The sequence below is a fragment of the Nyctereutes procyonoides genome, unplaced genomic scaffold (genome assembly GCF_905146905.1).
Source record: "Nyctereutes procyonoides isolate TBG_1078 unplaced genomic scaffold, NYPRO_anot_genome, whole genome shotgun sequence".
Lineage (NCBI taxonomy): Eukaryota > Metazoa > Chordata > Mammalia > Carnivora > Canidae > Nyctereutes > Nyctereutes procyonoides.
In genome coordinates, this window is record NW_026575126.1 from 36,364,155 (window position 1) to 36,378,626 (window position 14,472).

A 14,472-nucleotide genomic window follows, 5' to 3' on the forward strand; every position below is an offset into this window, starting at 1 on the left:
GGTCCTCCTTACTTGAGTGTTGAGAGTGTGGTTGATCCAGACCCCTGGGCACCAACAGTAATGGGCAGAGGTAGGTACAGCTGGAGTTCAAGGAGTCCCAGGGGTCTGACTGCCTTTGGTCTTCAAACTGGATCCCCCTTCCCCACACATCCCCCCAGCTCCACAGAAGATGCAAGAAGCACTGACATAATGTGGACAAGAGCTCAGACTCACCCTCCTATTGTCCCATCCACATTCTCTGCTTCATGTGCACTGAGCCTCCGGGCAAGGGCAGGTGGGCACGAGGCCCAGGTGGCCTCAGATGCAACCAGGGGAGCCCTCTCCAGCCTGCCTTGGTCTCTGGTGGGGCCCTCTTGGCCACAGAAACTGGGGTGAGGGTGAGGTGAGCTCACAGGCATGTTGTAGGGACAGTAATTCGGTCAAGCAAGCAAGAAGGTGGAGACAACCAGTGTGTGTCAAAAATTTTATTTTATTTTTTCATTTCACACAGAATGATGTTAAAATAAATCCTCAGTAATATATATATTTATATACCTATTTACTTGTGTTGATATTTACAAAAGATTGTGGAGCTCTATGAGGTCTATGTACACCCATGAACAGGTGGGCAGGCGATGTTCGTTGAGGCATGTATGTACACACGTATGTATAACCTATGTACAAATATCAGACCCTACTGACACAGGAACTCTCAGCTGCAGAAGTCCTGGGTGGGGCAGTGTTGGTGGGGACAAAAACTTTCAGAAAATGTCAGCAGGAATGATAATACCTACACACCCTGTGCAATGCACTTACAACTGGTGTCTCCATTTTCACAAAGCGAACAAATAGTTAAACGCCTCCCGACTCCCATGAGTCTTCCCCGCCAGCCAGCCCTGCTCCGCCTTCAGCTCCCATTGGCCCCCAGCCTCTTATCACCATGGAGACCCCGGTTCCCTTTCGGCATCATCCTTACGAAGCTTTACCGTCAGCCTTGGAGTTCCTTCTCCTATTGATCCCAGGGAGGATTATTTATGTGCCTCCGTTTTTCTGAGTTTTCAGCAATCGTTAGAGACAGGACACCGGAGGGCAGCTGCAGAGTCATGCACGGGCCCGAGGAAGCCAGTGCGAACCCTAATTAGAGTCTGTGCTGCATGAGCCTAAGTGAGCGGCCATTTCCACATGTTGTGTGTGTGTGTGTGTGTGTGTGTGTGTGTGCACGCGCGCGCAATATATAAACTCTCCCGAGACAGCCTGTATCAGCACATAAGCACACAGGTCTAGAGGAGGAAATAGCATTGGGCACTCCGGAGCGTTGCAGCTGCGCGCCTGCTGAAAGTGGAGAATCCGCCTTGATTCTGGCACATTAATTCCCACCGTTCCGAGATTACCCTTAGTGGAGAGAGGGGTGCAGGGGTGCAGAAACCCAGGCTAAGGCCAGTTTGGCCGGGGCACCGTTCGCTCAGCAGGCTGGGGCTCGATCATGGGACTCTCCCGCTTCCTGGGGCCCTTCAAATGAAGGAATCATCCGAGCACGACAACAAAAGGAAACTGGGTCGCGGATCCCACGTGAAGGCGGAACTGGGGCAAGCACAGAGCATGTTCAGGGCCTCCGGGGCTGACACGCCGCGCGCCAGCGCCAGCCGGGCTGCGCCTGCTCTCTCCCCCATGTCCAGCCCGCAGCCCTTTGCTCCTTTCCAGCCGCACCTGGCAGGGCATGGGCCTTGCCCTGCACTTCACGAGCAGAGCAAGGCAGTCGCATCAGCAGCAGGCGTGGAAAATGCTTGGTAGCCACGCGAGCCCCGAAGATTCCCTTCCTCCCAGCCCTGCCTCTCGCTTTCTCTAGCGGCCCTTGTACAAACAAGGCAGCCAGTGTCTCGGGAGTCCTTTTTAGGGAGAAGCAGGGCTTCACGCCTGCCTCTCACAAGGGCTGGGGAGAGACACAGGACTGAGTCCTCTGGGTAGCTACCACAGTCCTAGCGCACAGCCGTGTCTACGCTGCCCTCAATTACCTCGATGATGCAGCAGCTGTCCACATTATTATGTAATCACACCTGCCCTGTGCATCCATCCCTGGAATGATGCAGGGAGTTCTCAGCTGTAAACTCATCTGGAACATATCTGACTATTTTAGGAGTGCAGAGGAGCAGAAAGAGTTCTATCTGTTTCCATGCCAAGGTTCACGCAGCGTTAAGAGGAGGCCATCCGGGCAGGCTGCTGCCACGGCCCAGTTTGCCTGCAGGTCACACTACGCCTGGGATGGGCTTCCACCGCCTGATCTTGGCCAGCTCGGCTAGACTGGAGGCTGCCACGAATGGGGGTTGGCGGCAGGCAGCCCTGCAGTGCCCCACCTGCCCCAGACAGCAGTGAGGACTGCCCCCCACCCCATATCCAGGCAGGCTGCACACAGCCGAGTGCGGGACGCGAGGCTGGAGCCCTCTCCCTCGGCTCTAACACGATGCTGGGGACGGTGGAGGCGCAGAGTGTGGCCAGCCCAGAGCTAGCTGTTTCCAGAGAGGCCAGTGACTCACAGCTGCTCCACTGCCCGTACCCACAAACTACGTTCAGTCAGGACAACAATGGGGTGGCTTTGTTAGTGCCACTGGTTATCACACATCTCGCCTTCCGTGGGACAGAGATGTTCTTTAGTTCTTCATCAAAAGCTTCACTTATACATCTCTTGAAATTCAAGCCTAGGACACCACCCGTGACAAAGAAAGCCTAACAGATCAGTCCTGGGCTGCCGTGTCTTCGAGCTTTCCACCCCCCCAGATCCAAAAGTTTGGAATAACTTTTTTGGCTTCAGTGATGAGGTTACAGCCAACCAGGGCAGATGGAACAAAGGAAAAAGCACCTGGCCCTTAGATCAGACTTCCCTTTTATTCCCAAGTCAGGCAGCCACCTGGGAGGGATGGGAAAGAGGTGATCCTGGAGCCCAATTGTTTGTTAGGAAAGAACTGCCTTCTAGAGAGGTTCCTACGTGGAAGCAAAAGAGCTGAACCGGAGAGGTGGTAAGAATGCAAAGGAAGGTCGTGTAAAAATTCAAATAAACGCCGTTTATTCCTCGGATTGCCAAATTTATTCCACATCAGTGAAGCTAAGGGGATCAGTCACTGTATAATTTTTGAAACAACGGTATACATATATACATATACTATACATATATATACACAGATATATGTATATATGGAAAACCTCTGATAACTCAGGACCAAGTAACCAAAACCTCAGTTAACGCAGGCATTACGCTCTCTTACTCTACTTTCTGTAGGAAGAGGCAAATGACAGCAAGGGCATTATCTGATGAGCCAGGACGCACCCAGATGGCCAACTTCTGGGAATGCCTTGCAGCCAGCGTACGTTCAGCCCGTCTCTTTGGTCTCTTCCGTCTGCACTTCCGCACGATGAGCACTGAGGTTTACAGCGTTGACCCTGAGCAATGCAAGGTCTTCTGTCGTCTCCAAACTCTCTACTTGCTAAGGCAGGAAAGTTTATACTGACCTACTTAGGAAATGGGTTTGTTTTTGTTTTTGTTTTTTCGCAACAGCAAAGGTTGAACCCACACATGGCGTCCCATTCCCACTCAAACAACCATGGTTGTAAAGCAGTCGGGACACTCCCTTCCCTGAGGATTTTCCCATCAGTTAACTGAGGTTTCGCTGTACACACGTGTATAGAGCAAGGTAGATTGAGAAGGGTGCAATAGGACCCTGGGGTTGCCAGCCTTCCTGATTGTCCAGTCTGAATATTTAACCTCACAGATTCTTTCTCCGGGAGGGGGGGTTTCTTCTGAAGCTCCCAGTTATGTGTGCAAATACATGTGCAACTGCGCACAGTAGTGGGTGGTAGGGCCTTTGCTTCTCCAACGTCATGTCCTAACCACCCACTTTCTAACCCTGTAGACGTCTACCCTCAATAACTTGCTTCCCTCCACAGCTCTCAAGGAGCCCCCCGGTTAAGCGAGTCAGCTTATTTTTGAAGGACAGCCAGAGGGCAACTCCCCAGATGTGCCCAGGCTACCTATCCCAGGTAGGATGCTCCAGGCCACATTCCCCAGCGTCAGTCTCCCCGGGGAGGGGGGGGGAGGGGAGACAAATGGATTAAGTAATGGCTTTTAGTGCATGGAAATGATCTTCTGTAATGGCTCAGGATGCTTTATTCTTATCTGTTGGTAAGTGCTTTCCCGCGGGGTCCCATTACACCCTGCCAGACTGACTGACAGGCAGATGGGCTGGCGTGAGGTCGCCCGCACTGAAGGCTGCAGCGCCTCAAGGGTGGTGAGAATGCCCTGTGAGAGCTGGCAGAGAGGGACGGCTGGGAGGGACAGGGGGACCGAGGGGCCCGCAGGGATGGAGAGATGTGCCTGTGGGAAAGAGCGCGACCAAGAAGGCCTTCTCGAGGTCCTTCCTCGCCGCCGCCTGCGCTGCACCTCAGCCTATGTGTACACTCCAAAGGAGGGTCAGAGCCCCCGGGGGCAGGAATCGCGTGGACTTGCAGGAAGAAGAGGAACCACAGACAGTGATCTAGTGCCCAGAAGCCAAGGGCATTATCTGATAATCCAGGTACTATCCCTTTTCAGTCCTGAGAACATGGTTTTGAAATAGCTATTGCTAAAGAAAACAGTCATGATTTATTGTATTGCACTTTTCCTTGTTAAAAATGTTCAAACGCAAACTATGAGAGATGGAGCTGAGCTTTGGTGGGAAGGGAAGCAGAAAGAAAGGAAAAGGGAACCAGATCATTTTAGGAAAGAGACCCAGCCCAGCTTGCAGAGGCTCCGCCTCCACCGAAACCTGCTTGCTGCTTTGGTGGGGAAACACAAAGGGCTGACTCTGAAGACAAGGATGACGGTCACCGGAGCCACAGGGACACCTCCCGGCATCCAGCACCCTGCTAGCTGACTCAGGTGGCTAACAATGTTAGAGGTTAAGGTCTTGAGTTCAAACCTGGCAATGGACACTTTGCAGAGGGTGGGGGATCTCCACTGTGTAGCCAAGGAGCACCCCAGGTGTTACAGCCCGTGTGGACCAGCCTCTCAGACCAGGCAGCCATCACCCAGATGGAGGCTGTTATGATAATGGGTCCCAGGAGAGCCAGAGGTAGAGCAGAGCTCACCATCCCCACTCCTGGATTAACAAAGTCCTGAGCTCTTCCTGCCTGCCATGGGGGCTCTGGTGCCACCCTCACGTGCAGTTTGCAAACTGTCCTAAGGTCTCCTTTGGGGAAAGTCAGCTTCCAACTCTTTCCTCCATTACTGCGGGCTGCATTAAACCCCCAGCCTGAGACTCTTCAGGGGGCTGCCATCCCCAACATGGCTCAGTGCTGATACTCTATGGCTGACTCTGAGGAAGGAAGTTGGCCAAGTCCACCGTGATGATGGAGAGATACAGGGATAGCAGATAGGACAAGCCGGTCCTGCAGCCCTCCCCACACGAGCACACAGGCCCACAAAACTCTCACACGAAGCCAATGGGGCCTGGAGGCACACTCCTTTCAAGAGGCTAACCTCCTGGGACACACTAGTCCATCCTCAGAAGCCTAGCTGACAGGGACAGAGGGAAGCCGAGAGGAAGGAAAACAGCATGTCAGACACCACAGAAGCTTCAGGAAGCACAGGGCCCTAATTATGTCCTCAGTTAGGTTTCAGCTCTTGCAAAGTTTTCACAGCAAGAGGACCCTCTCTTCCTGGTCATCTTCCCGCCTTTCCTGGACTTCTTTCTCTTTAGCCTCCTGAAAACTCCAACTTACTTGAAAGTTTGAGCTCATGGAGACACCTGCTGAAGCTGAAGGGGAAACTGCTACCTTCACTTGGAAGCTCACGGAAGGCCCGGCATCTTGCACTGAATGTGCACAGTCGAGCCCACGCGTCCATTCCCTGCTGCTGCCCATTCCTCCGTGAAGACGGGGCGCTCTGGCCATCGTGGGACCCGCCTGGGAGGGCCACAGGAGCGAAGACCAAGATGCCCGAGCCGATGCCTGACTTCAGTTCCCAACTTCCATCCGTGGTGATGCCTTGGCCAGAAAAGCACTCAGCTCTCAGCCAGTCCTACCAGTGGGAGGAAGCAGCTCTGTGCGCCACCCAAAACAGTGAGGAACCTTACAAAGCATTTAAATCTGGCCTTAGAATATAGGATAAAAATCAGGCTGTCTGAAAAACGATCGCTTGCTCCTGTGGCATGAGGTCCGTGTCCTTAATCAGTTTTAGGTAAACTGAGTTAGTGTGCATTTCCACAAGGCCTAGCAATTAGATGGGAGGCAGGGAGTCCAGGTAGAGGCCTGGCAAAGGAGAGGAGCATGCCTGGCATCAAGCAACCATAGAGGGGACTCAAGGGTTGACCCCACTGGGCTTAGGCCCAAGAACAAGTGAAATGCCACAAGCAAGGAAAGGGTGGCTCGTTTTCAGAGCCAAGTCTATGCGTGGTCTCGACTTTCAGATCCACCCTGATAAAGTCATTGAGGATGGAAGGGCATTAGGGTCTGTGGACTGACAGGATGCTGCGGGCATCTTCACTCTGGTTTTGGGCTCAGAGCCCTGCACTTTCTTGGGCCATCCTGGCTTTCAAGAGAATGGAGCTGAATCTAAAGATCCCGGGGGTTGGGAACAGGGGAACCTGGGCCAGAGGATTGTCTATGTGGACTCGCTCTGAAGGATAGGGCATGGCAAGGAGTGAAATAGGCTGCTGGCTGTCCTAGGTCTTCCCACACCCACATTTCTGGTGGGAGGAAGGTAAATAAGTAGAAGCCCTATGAGATTCCCAGTCTTAATCGGAGATCTGCTTAACAATAAACCTCAGAGTTTACTTCTCTGAAATCTGGAGGTGAAAGAAAGAGGGTAGAGAAAGAGGCTTCTTGAAGGCTACTGAAGGGTGTGGCTGCAGGTTTGGGAAAGGTGATGAAATCTCATCTTTTGTTTGTGCCTACTACTAATTTATAGCTTTGGGGGCAGAGAGATGGATCTGAGTACACATGCACATGTACATAATCCATGTGAATTGTGTATGTATGTGCTTGGGTGTGTGTGCTGGATTTTGTGTGCCTCACATGAGTAAATAAATGCATTGGGTGTATAAACTGAGTTTGTATGTGTTTTATGGGCAGAAACAATATAAAGTATCCTTGGTGTACTGTGTACTCATATCCGTTGTGTTCATGTGGTTTTTATGCATTTGCCTCTGAGCTGTCGTTGTGTCTTTGTGTGTGGTGTATGTAGGTCTTCTGTGTTATGTTCTGTATTGGTGAGTATGTTCCAGGTTTGTACCGAATGTGCATATTCTGGATACCAGTGTAGTTCTCTGTCATCTGTGTATACCCTTTTCATTAGCTGGCCTCTGTGCATTTCACATCGCATGTTTTATATTTGTGTGTGGCAACAGTGTATCTGTTTTGCCGTGGGTGTGCATATATGTGTGCCTACACCTGTGGGTATTTTATAATCCCCAGGTCAAGGACATGGGGATAGATCTCCCCCCTTGCCAAGGCCTTGGGTATGGGCTGTTTTACTGTCTGTTTCCCAAGGTCTGTGCCCTTCCTACCCCACGTCTTGGAAATTCAGCACCACCTCCCATGAAGGAGAGGAAGAGAAGCACAGGGGCATCGCACTGGGCATGGGGTGTCCTGCAGATCCCTGGGGAAGTGGGTGACCAGGAACTAATGAGCACCCTGGGCCTAGCACCCTGAGCTGGTGCCCCACCCCCCAAGGTAACTGTAGGTGCTAAATAGCCAACGGTGAGGCGAGGCCTAGAGCCACCACTGGGCGGCCTGGACCACACAACTCACTGTGTTTGGGAAATGTAAGCTGTTATGTGGGAAGGCAAAGGAGCCAGTCTGTGAAGCGAAAGCCTCCCCAACTCAACCCATCCCAGGGCCAGCCTGAACTCCACCCCTAGGCGGTGCAGGGCTCATTCACTCTCAATCTGTCCCAGGCCAGTGAATGATTCTCTGCCCACCCTTTGGTTTGTTTAAAAGCAGCTCTGATTGCCAGTTCAATAGGAGAGAGTTTGAGACTGGCAATTGAAAGGATGCCTGTGGATCATCTAGCATCTCCATCCCTTCGTCCAGGACTTCAGAAGTTTCCACACAGAGGAAGCTTCCTTCAAGTCTAGACCTGAGGCATTGGGTCCCTGGAAGCCCTCCTCCTCGCATCCCTGGTTTCAAGCATCCATTCTGGCTCTTTAGGAAAAGGGTCATTAAAGTGACTGATGCAGAGCCAAATGACAAGAAAAACCAAAGAGAGCGGGCAAAGACGGGAAGAGAGATGATTAACATGATGGGCTGTAGAGAGGAGGCCTGGGGTGGGTCTGGCCCAGGGCAGCTGGAGCTGTGAGGGCCACAGGCCCTTGTGCACTCGGTAAGACGAGCTTCAGCCATGGCAAACTGAAGCTGCAGCACATGGAGGGCAGAAGGACAATTCTAACATCTAAGAATCCATGAAGACTGGAGTGTCTGAGGCAACGGCGGCAAACCCAGTCCCAGTGGGGTTATCAATGAGATAAATTAACCCATTAGGCCTCTCAGACAACCAAGCCGCCAAGCAGTGGATTTGCTCCTGAACCTGAACTCCAGAGAATGAATATATACATATATATATATATAAGTATGTGTGTGTGTGCATGTGTGCATATCTACATATACACACATGTATGTATGTATATAATACTCAGTATATACATACATACGCTAGTGCACATAGTCAAACACATGCATAAATTGCCCTGTGTCAGAAATATTGCATAAGCTTATACAAGGTTCAAACGCAATTTCTTCTATAGCTAGCTAGGCAGAGGGACTCGTGAAAGATACTCAATAGGTATTTTTATACATTGGATCCACAAATCCGCCTGTCCTCGGGACCAGAGGCCCTGGTCAGCTATAGAGTCATGCCTGTGACTAGGTTAATTCTTAAGGTGCAGTTACGTGAGGGGTTCAGGCGCTGCTCTCCTGCTCACTTTCCAGGCTTTGTGGAGGTCTGTGCCCCCACGTGGAAGATAGAATAAGGGATGGGGTGGGCTGGAGAGCCAGAGGCTTTGGTTCCTCCTTCCGAATAGTCTCTTTTTTTCCGACTGAGGGCTTTTGTCCTCCGATGGGGGGCGTGGTGGTGTGGGGGACACCAACCCCTAGGTCAATGCCACTCTGGGGCTACGAAGACGCCAAACATGAATACTGTGTTAGGCTACTAAGAAAATAGGTTATCTCCTGTGTTTTAAATATTGAGATTCATGCAGCAAACACCCATGCAGCTCTATCACGTCACTGGTAATTGCACTGCGGGGCCAGAGCAGCTGGCACAGCACGAGGAAAGCAGACGTCTGCAAACTCCAGTATAACGAAGAAGTCAGACGTGTTTTGTGACCCTGAAGCCTGCAAGGATGGTGAGATCTGAAGCGGAGAGGTCCCTTGGTTGGTTAGCTTCTCCCCATAGGCCTAAGAGCAAACGTGCAACTTGACAGCTCACATTCGGTCAGACCGGCGGTCCCTCCCCCTGGGGTTCCCTCACAGCCACACCGCAGAGAAAAACCAAATGCAGCATTATCCGTTACGAAACACCAGCCTCCAGAGCATCTACTTGGCAACTGCAGTTCACAAACCCCAGCCCGTGACACAGAAAGTAATTCCAATACACAGGACTGTGTGTTCTTTTCAATGCAAAAATGGGAATGACCTTTTGAATCACTACCAGTGCTTTCAAGCTAAGCCATCATGGTTTTCCTCTGGGAAGGGGGAGGTGGGCTCATACGGGACGAGGCGGTTGGGGGCCCAGTGGGGAGTGGAGTGGTGGCGGAGGATGCTCAGGAAGGGTGGGGTGTGTCTCTTGGGGTGCTGTGTGCATTTAATTCGGAAGGGAAGGTGGCACAGATGTGGTGGGTTATGTATTCGATGTGAGGTGGACCTCCCCACCCATGTGTCCTTCTGAGATTCTGGCTCCACTGGTGACTCCCCTGTTTGGAAACCCCTAAGCCGGTGATGAAGATTTGCATGAAAGCCATGGATAGATATTCTGTGTTCTAAATCAAAAATCAAAAGATCAAAAGTCACTTGCACGACTATTGCTTTCCATGCAGAACCAGATACACACTGTAGAACATGTTACTACAATGCAGGCTATTATGCAGTATCTGCATTAGTTCCATGGAGCTGCGAGTACGTTAATAGGTTTCAATCAGACATCAGTTAACATTTTGGTAATATTCACATAGTTTGTATTAGCCAAAGTGCAGTTGGCCGTTTTCAAGTTTTCCTCTCTAAAGTCCTCGTTACTGTTGTTTACCCCCTCCTGGATCTCCATGTAATCAGACTTACTAATGGTAGAGGCACTTCTACTTTTCTTCAGGTCAGGGGAGGATGGGATCTTTGGGCAGCTCGTCACTTGCAGGTACTGGGCCTGCTCCTCCCCCTCCGTCTCCCGGTGGTAGAAGTAGTTGAAGTTGGACACTATGACGGGGACCGGTAAGGCAATGGTTAACACACCTGCAATTGCACACAGGGAACCCACGATCTTTCCCCCAATGGTAGTTGGAACCATGTCTCCATAGCCTACAGTTGTCATGGAGACGACTGCCCACCAGAAGGCATCCGGGATGCTGGGGAACTGGGACTCTCGCTCATCGGCCTCTGCGAAATAGACAGCACTAGAGAAAAGGATGACCCCAATGAAGAGAAAGAATATCAGGAGGCCCAATTCTCTCATGCTGGCTTTGAGGGTCTGACCTAGAATCTGGAGACCTTTGGAGTGTCTAGACAACTTGAAAATCCTAAAGACTCTTACCAACCGGATGACACGGAGGATGGCCAGCGACATGGCCTGCTGGCCCTGCTGGGCATCCTCTGGCTTCTCAGCCAGCTCTGTCCCCAGGGTGATGAAGTAGGGGATGATGGCCACAATGTCAATGATGTTCATGATGTTAGTGAAGAAGCCGGCTTTGCTGGGACAGGCAAAGAACCTCACCAAGAATTCAAACGAGAACCAGATGATGCAGAGGGTTTCTACGATGAAGAAGGGGTCGGTGAAGGAAGTTGACTGCTGGTACCCGATTGTGCTGTTGGAGTAGGTGTGGAAGGTCACCCCGCCACCGTGCATGTCCTCGTTCTCATCCCGGAATATGGGCAGGGTTTCCAGGCAGAAGCTCACAATCGAGATCAGGATCACCATGACAGATACGATAGCTATAATCCTGGCAGGCCCGGAGCTCTCTGGGTATTCAAAGAGAAGCCACACTTGCCTCTGAAATTCATTTTCGGGCAGAGGACGCTCTTCCTCCTTGATGTAGCCTTCATCTTCCCGAAACATCTCCATCGCTTCTTCTCCCAACTCGTAAAACCGAATTTCTTCGGAGAAAATGTCTAAGGGCACGTTCACAGGCCGTCTCAGCCTGCCCCCGGACTGGTAGTAGTACAAAATGGCATCAAAGCTGGGGCGGTTCCGATCGAAAAAGTACTCGTTTCGGAGGGGGTCAAAGTACCTCATCCGCTTCTTGGGGTCCCCTAAGAGGGTCTCCGGAAACTGGGCTAAGGTCTTGAGCTGGGTCTCAAAACGCAGCCCCGAGATGTTGATGACCACCCTCTCACAGCACTCGTGGTCTGCCTCGGGGTCGTAGGTATCCTGCGGGTGCCCGGGGAGGGCGGCAGCCTCATCCGCTGGCTCTCCAGTGGCCACTGTCATAATGGGGACTGAGAGAAGGATCTCACGCTACGCCTTCCAGCTGCCTGGTGGCAGGGAGCTCAGGGTGCTGCTTACGGCCCCAGGAAACACAGGAGCATTGGCCTGGGTTCCTGCAGGAGAGCCCTGATGGCTCTCTGAGGGCCAGAGAGATAGCCCGGCTTGGCTGAAAGACAGAGGCAGTTAAGGAGGTGAGACCACTCAGCATTGGCAGCCTGACCTGCCTTGCTGCTCCTTGACTCCTCTCTCTCAGCCAAGAGCTCGGAAACATGACCGCCATGGGCATCCCCATCACCACCACTGCCACCACCATCATCAAAAAGCAAAGCTTACGTTCACCTTGTAACGTGGCTGGGGATCAGAGGCAAGTGGGTGGTGGTCTCTCGAGAAAGCTCTGGATTGCCCTGCACTGGGGGAAGGTGGCGGGTACAGGGCCCCCCCTCTGCACTGCACAGGAGTGCAGGTGTCATAGAGCAGAGCCCCATACTAGAGGCTGAAAGGGAGCCCTCTCCCAGGCACTGAACTAATGTCTTGCAGATACCTGCACCCTGGGAGGAATTCACAGTGGTGGATCTTGGGCTTGGGTCTCCCTCACGGCCCCCTCTCCAGTGACTCTACACACGGCTGTTATTAAATAAGATTTACCTGGCAAGGCAGGAACCTGAAGCTCTCTTCCTCGAAGGGCTGATCAGATACCGTGGGAATCCTAGATACACAAATAGGCAGCCCGACTGCCCATCACGTCTTCTCACTTGAGCGAGAAATAATGGTGAGTCATTCTGGGCAGGAGGGCAGGCTCCAGGTCCTGGAGGTGAGCTCCAGAATTGGGCTGGCCTGGAGGGGCAGTGGAGCGCCTGGCCAGGGGCACAAGGGCCTCGAGGACTGCCACTCTTGGGTCTGGAGTAAGATGGAAGGAAGGAGGCAAGATGTGAAGCTCAGCAAAAGCTGGAGTCCTCCTGGCTGTCCTCAAGAGGTGTGACGTTGCCTGGAAAAAACAGCAGCAAGGTGGAACCAGGGCTTTCGGGCGGCCGGTGCCAAGATTTAGGAGGGCTCTGGCGGCTTCCCTTCCATGCCCACCTTCTGTGCTGGTGTGGTACCTGAGACCTGGTCCTCAGCCTCCCAGCCTCCTCCGGGCAGGCTTCCATTAGCTGGAAGCATTTTCTCCCAGGGAACAAGCCTTCAGGCTTGGCTGGGCCTGCCTCCTCGGGGGCCTCCCTGGGCCCAGCCCCATTGCCCTTGGTCCTCACCAGCCGTCAGGAGGGAATCTGGGCCAAGCCCTCCCGCCCCCAGGTCAGGCTGGGGCATCTCCTGAGCCCAGCGACCTCGGGCTCTAACCCCGAAGGGCCCCGGGGGAGGAAGAACGCCCCCCCCCCAACCCCCGATCCCCCGCCCGCCCGGGCCCCCGGTCCCGACGCACAGGCCATCCAAGCCCATCTAGGGAGGCTCCTCACACAGGAAGGTCGACTCCAGCGAGGCTGGCCGGCCTGGTCCCAGGACTTGCTGTCCCTAGGGGGTCGCCGGGCTCTAGGCTTCCCTCCGAGCAGGGTGGCATTTGATCTGGGGCCACCGATCCTGCCCCGGCACAGCCTCGCGTCCCCGCGGCAGGAGCGCAGAGCCGGGGCTCGGGGAGCTTGGCAGCCACGGCCAGGGGACCCGGGAGCCCGAGGAGCCCGAGGAGCCCGAGGAGCCCGAGGAGCCCGAGGAGCCCGGCAGCCGCGTCCGGTCTGGCCCCCTGCCGGCCGAGCGCGCCCCGGGGCGGGGAGGGTCCGGGCCGGTGCCCCGCGCCGCCCTCACAGCGAGGGGTGACCCTGGCCGCCAGCGTCCGCGTGGGGGGCGCTGCCCGACCTCCGCGTCGTCCCCCGCGGCGCGGCCAGGGAGCGGGACGGCCCTGCCCCGCCGTGAAGCCCCTGGATCCGCAGCCGCGGCCGGGAAGGCAGGCCGGCGCCCCCCGCGATTCGGGTCCCAGCTGCCGGCACCGCCGAGCACACCCGGCTCTGCCGTCACCCGCAGCTCCGCCCGCGCCGTGCGCAGCCCCGGGCCCGAGCCCGAGCCCAGCCGGCGCCCCCCCCCGCAGCCGGTGCCCCCCGGCTCCCCGCCCCCCCCGCCGGGGCCTCCCCCCCGCCGGCGCCCCCCCGCCCCCCGCCGGTGCCCCCCCAGCCGGTGCCCCCCCAGCCGGTGCCCCCCCCCGCCCCGACTCAGCCGAGCCCGCCGCGCTGCAGGCTGCGCCGCCCGGTCCCGCAGCCCCGCGCCCCGACTCGGCTTTACCCTTCCCGCCGGGCACCCGGGGCCTCCATGCTCCTGGGCGACGGCGAGCGCCGGCCGAGCGGCGGTGGCGGCGGGTGCGGGCGGCCAGCCGGAGCCGGCTCTGCAGTCCCGCGGGCGGCGCGTACCGAGCGCCCCGCCGCCGCCCGCAGCCGCACCGCCCCCCGCGCCCCGCAGCGCCGCACCTGGCCCGGCCGCGAACTCCAATTAAAGGGCCGGCGGGGCCCAGAGCCGAGCAGGTGGCCGCGGCCCGATCCCAGCTCCCCGCAGACGCCTGGGGCCGCCGCTGGGGGGGTTATTGGGGGGCGCCGGCTAGGGGGGAGCGGGGGGGGCGCCGGCTGGGGGGGCATGGGGGGCGCCGGCTGGGGGGAGAGAGGGCGCCGGCTGGGGGGGTTATGGGGGGCGCCGGCTGGGGGGGAGAGGGCACAGGCTGGGGGGGTTATGGGGGGCGCCGGCTGGGGGGGAGAGGGCACAGGCTGGGGGGGCCGAGGCCACGAGCTGAGGGCGGGCGCAGGGCGTTGGCGCGCAGGACGCAGTGGCTGGCAGCTCTCCCGCGCGAGACGGGGTGTGCGGACCCC

At 55.4% G+C, this 14,472-nt stretch overlaps 1 protein-coding gene across 2 annotated transcripts; it reads right to left on the bottom strand.

Annotated features, from left to right (window-relative positions):
* Positions 1-532: 532 nt before the first annotated feature.
* Positions 533-13,969, bottom strand: KCNA2 (potassium voltage-gated channel subfamily A member 2). Of its 2 annotated transcripts, none has more exons than XM_055341309.1 (3): positions 13,898-13,969; positions 12,278-12,617; positions 533-11,798 (listed from the first exon to the last, which is right to left on the bottom strand). In XM_055341309.1, exon 3 carries the CDS (start codon positions 11,633-11,635, stop codon positions 10,136-10,138), a length of 1,500 nt encoding a protein of 499 aa, XP_055197284.1. In that variant the 5' UTR covers positions 11,636-11,798; positions 12,278-12,617; positions 13,898-13,969; the 3' UTR covers positions 533-10,135. The 2 variants fall into 2 exon arrangements, with proteins under 2 accessions (XP_055197284.1, XP_055197285.1); XM_055341310.1 differs by lacking the exon at positions 13,898-13,969 and adding an exon at positions 13,050-13,158.
* Positions 13,970-14,472: the final 503 nt, after the last annotated feature.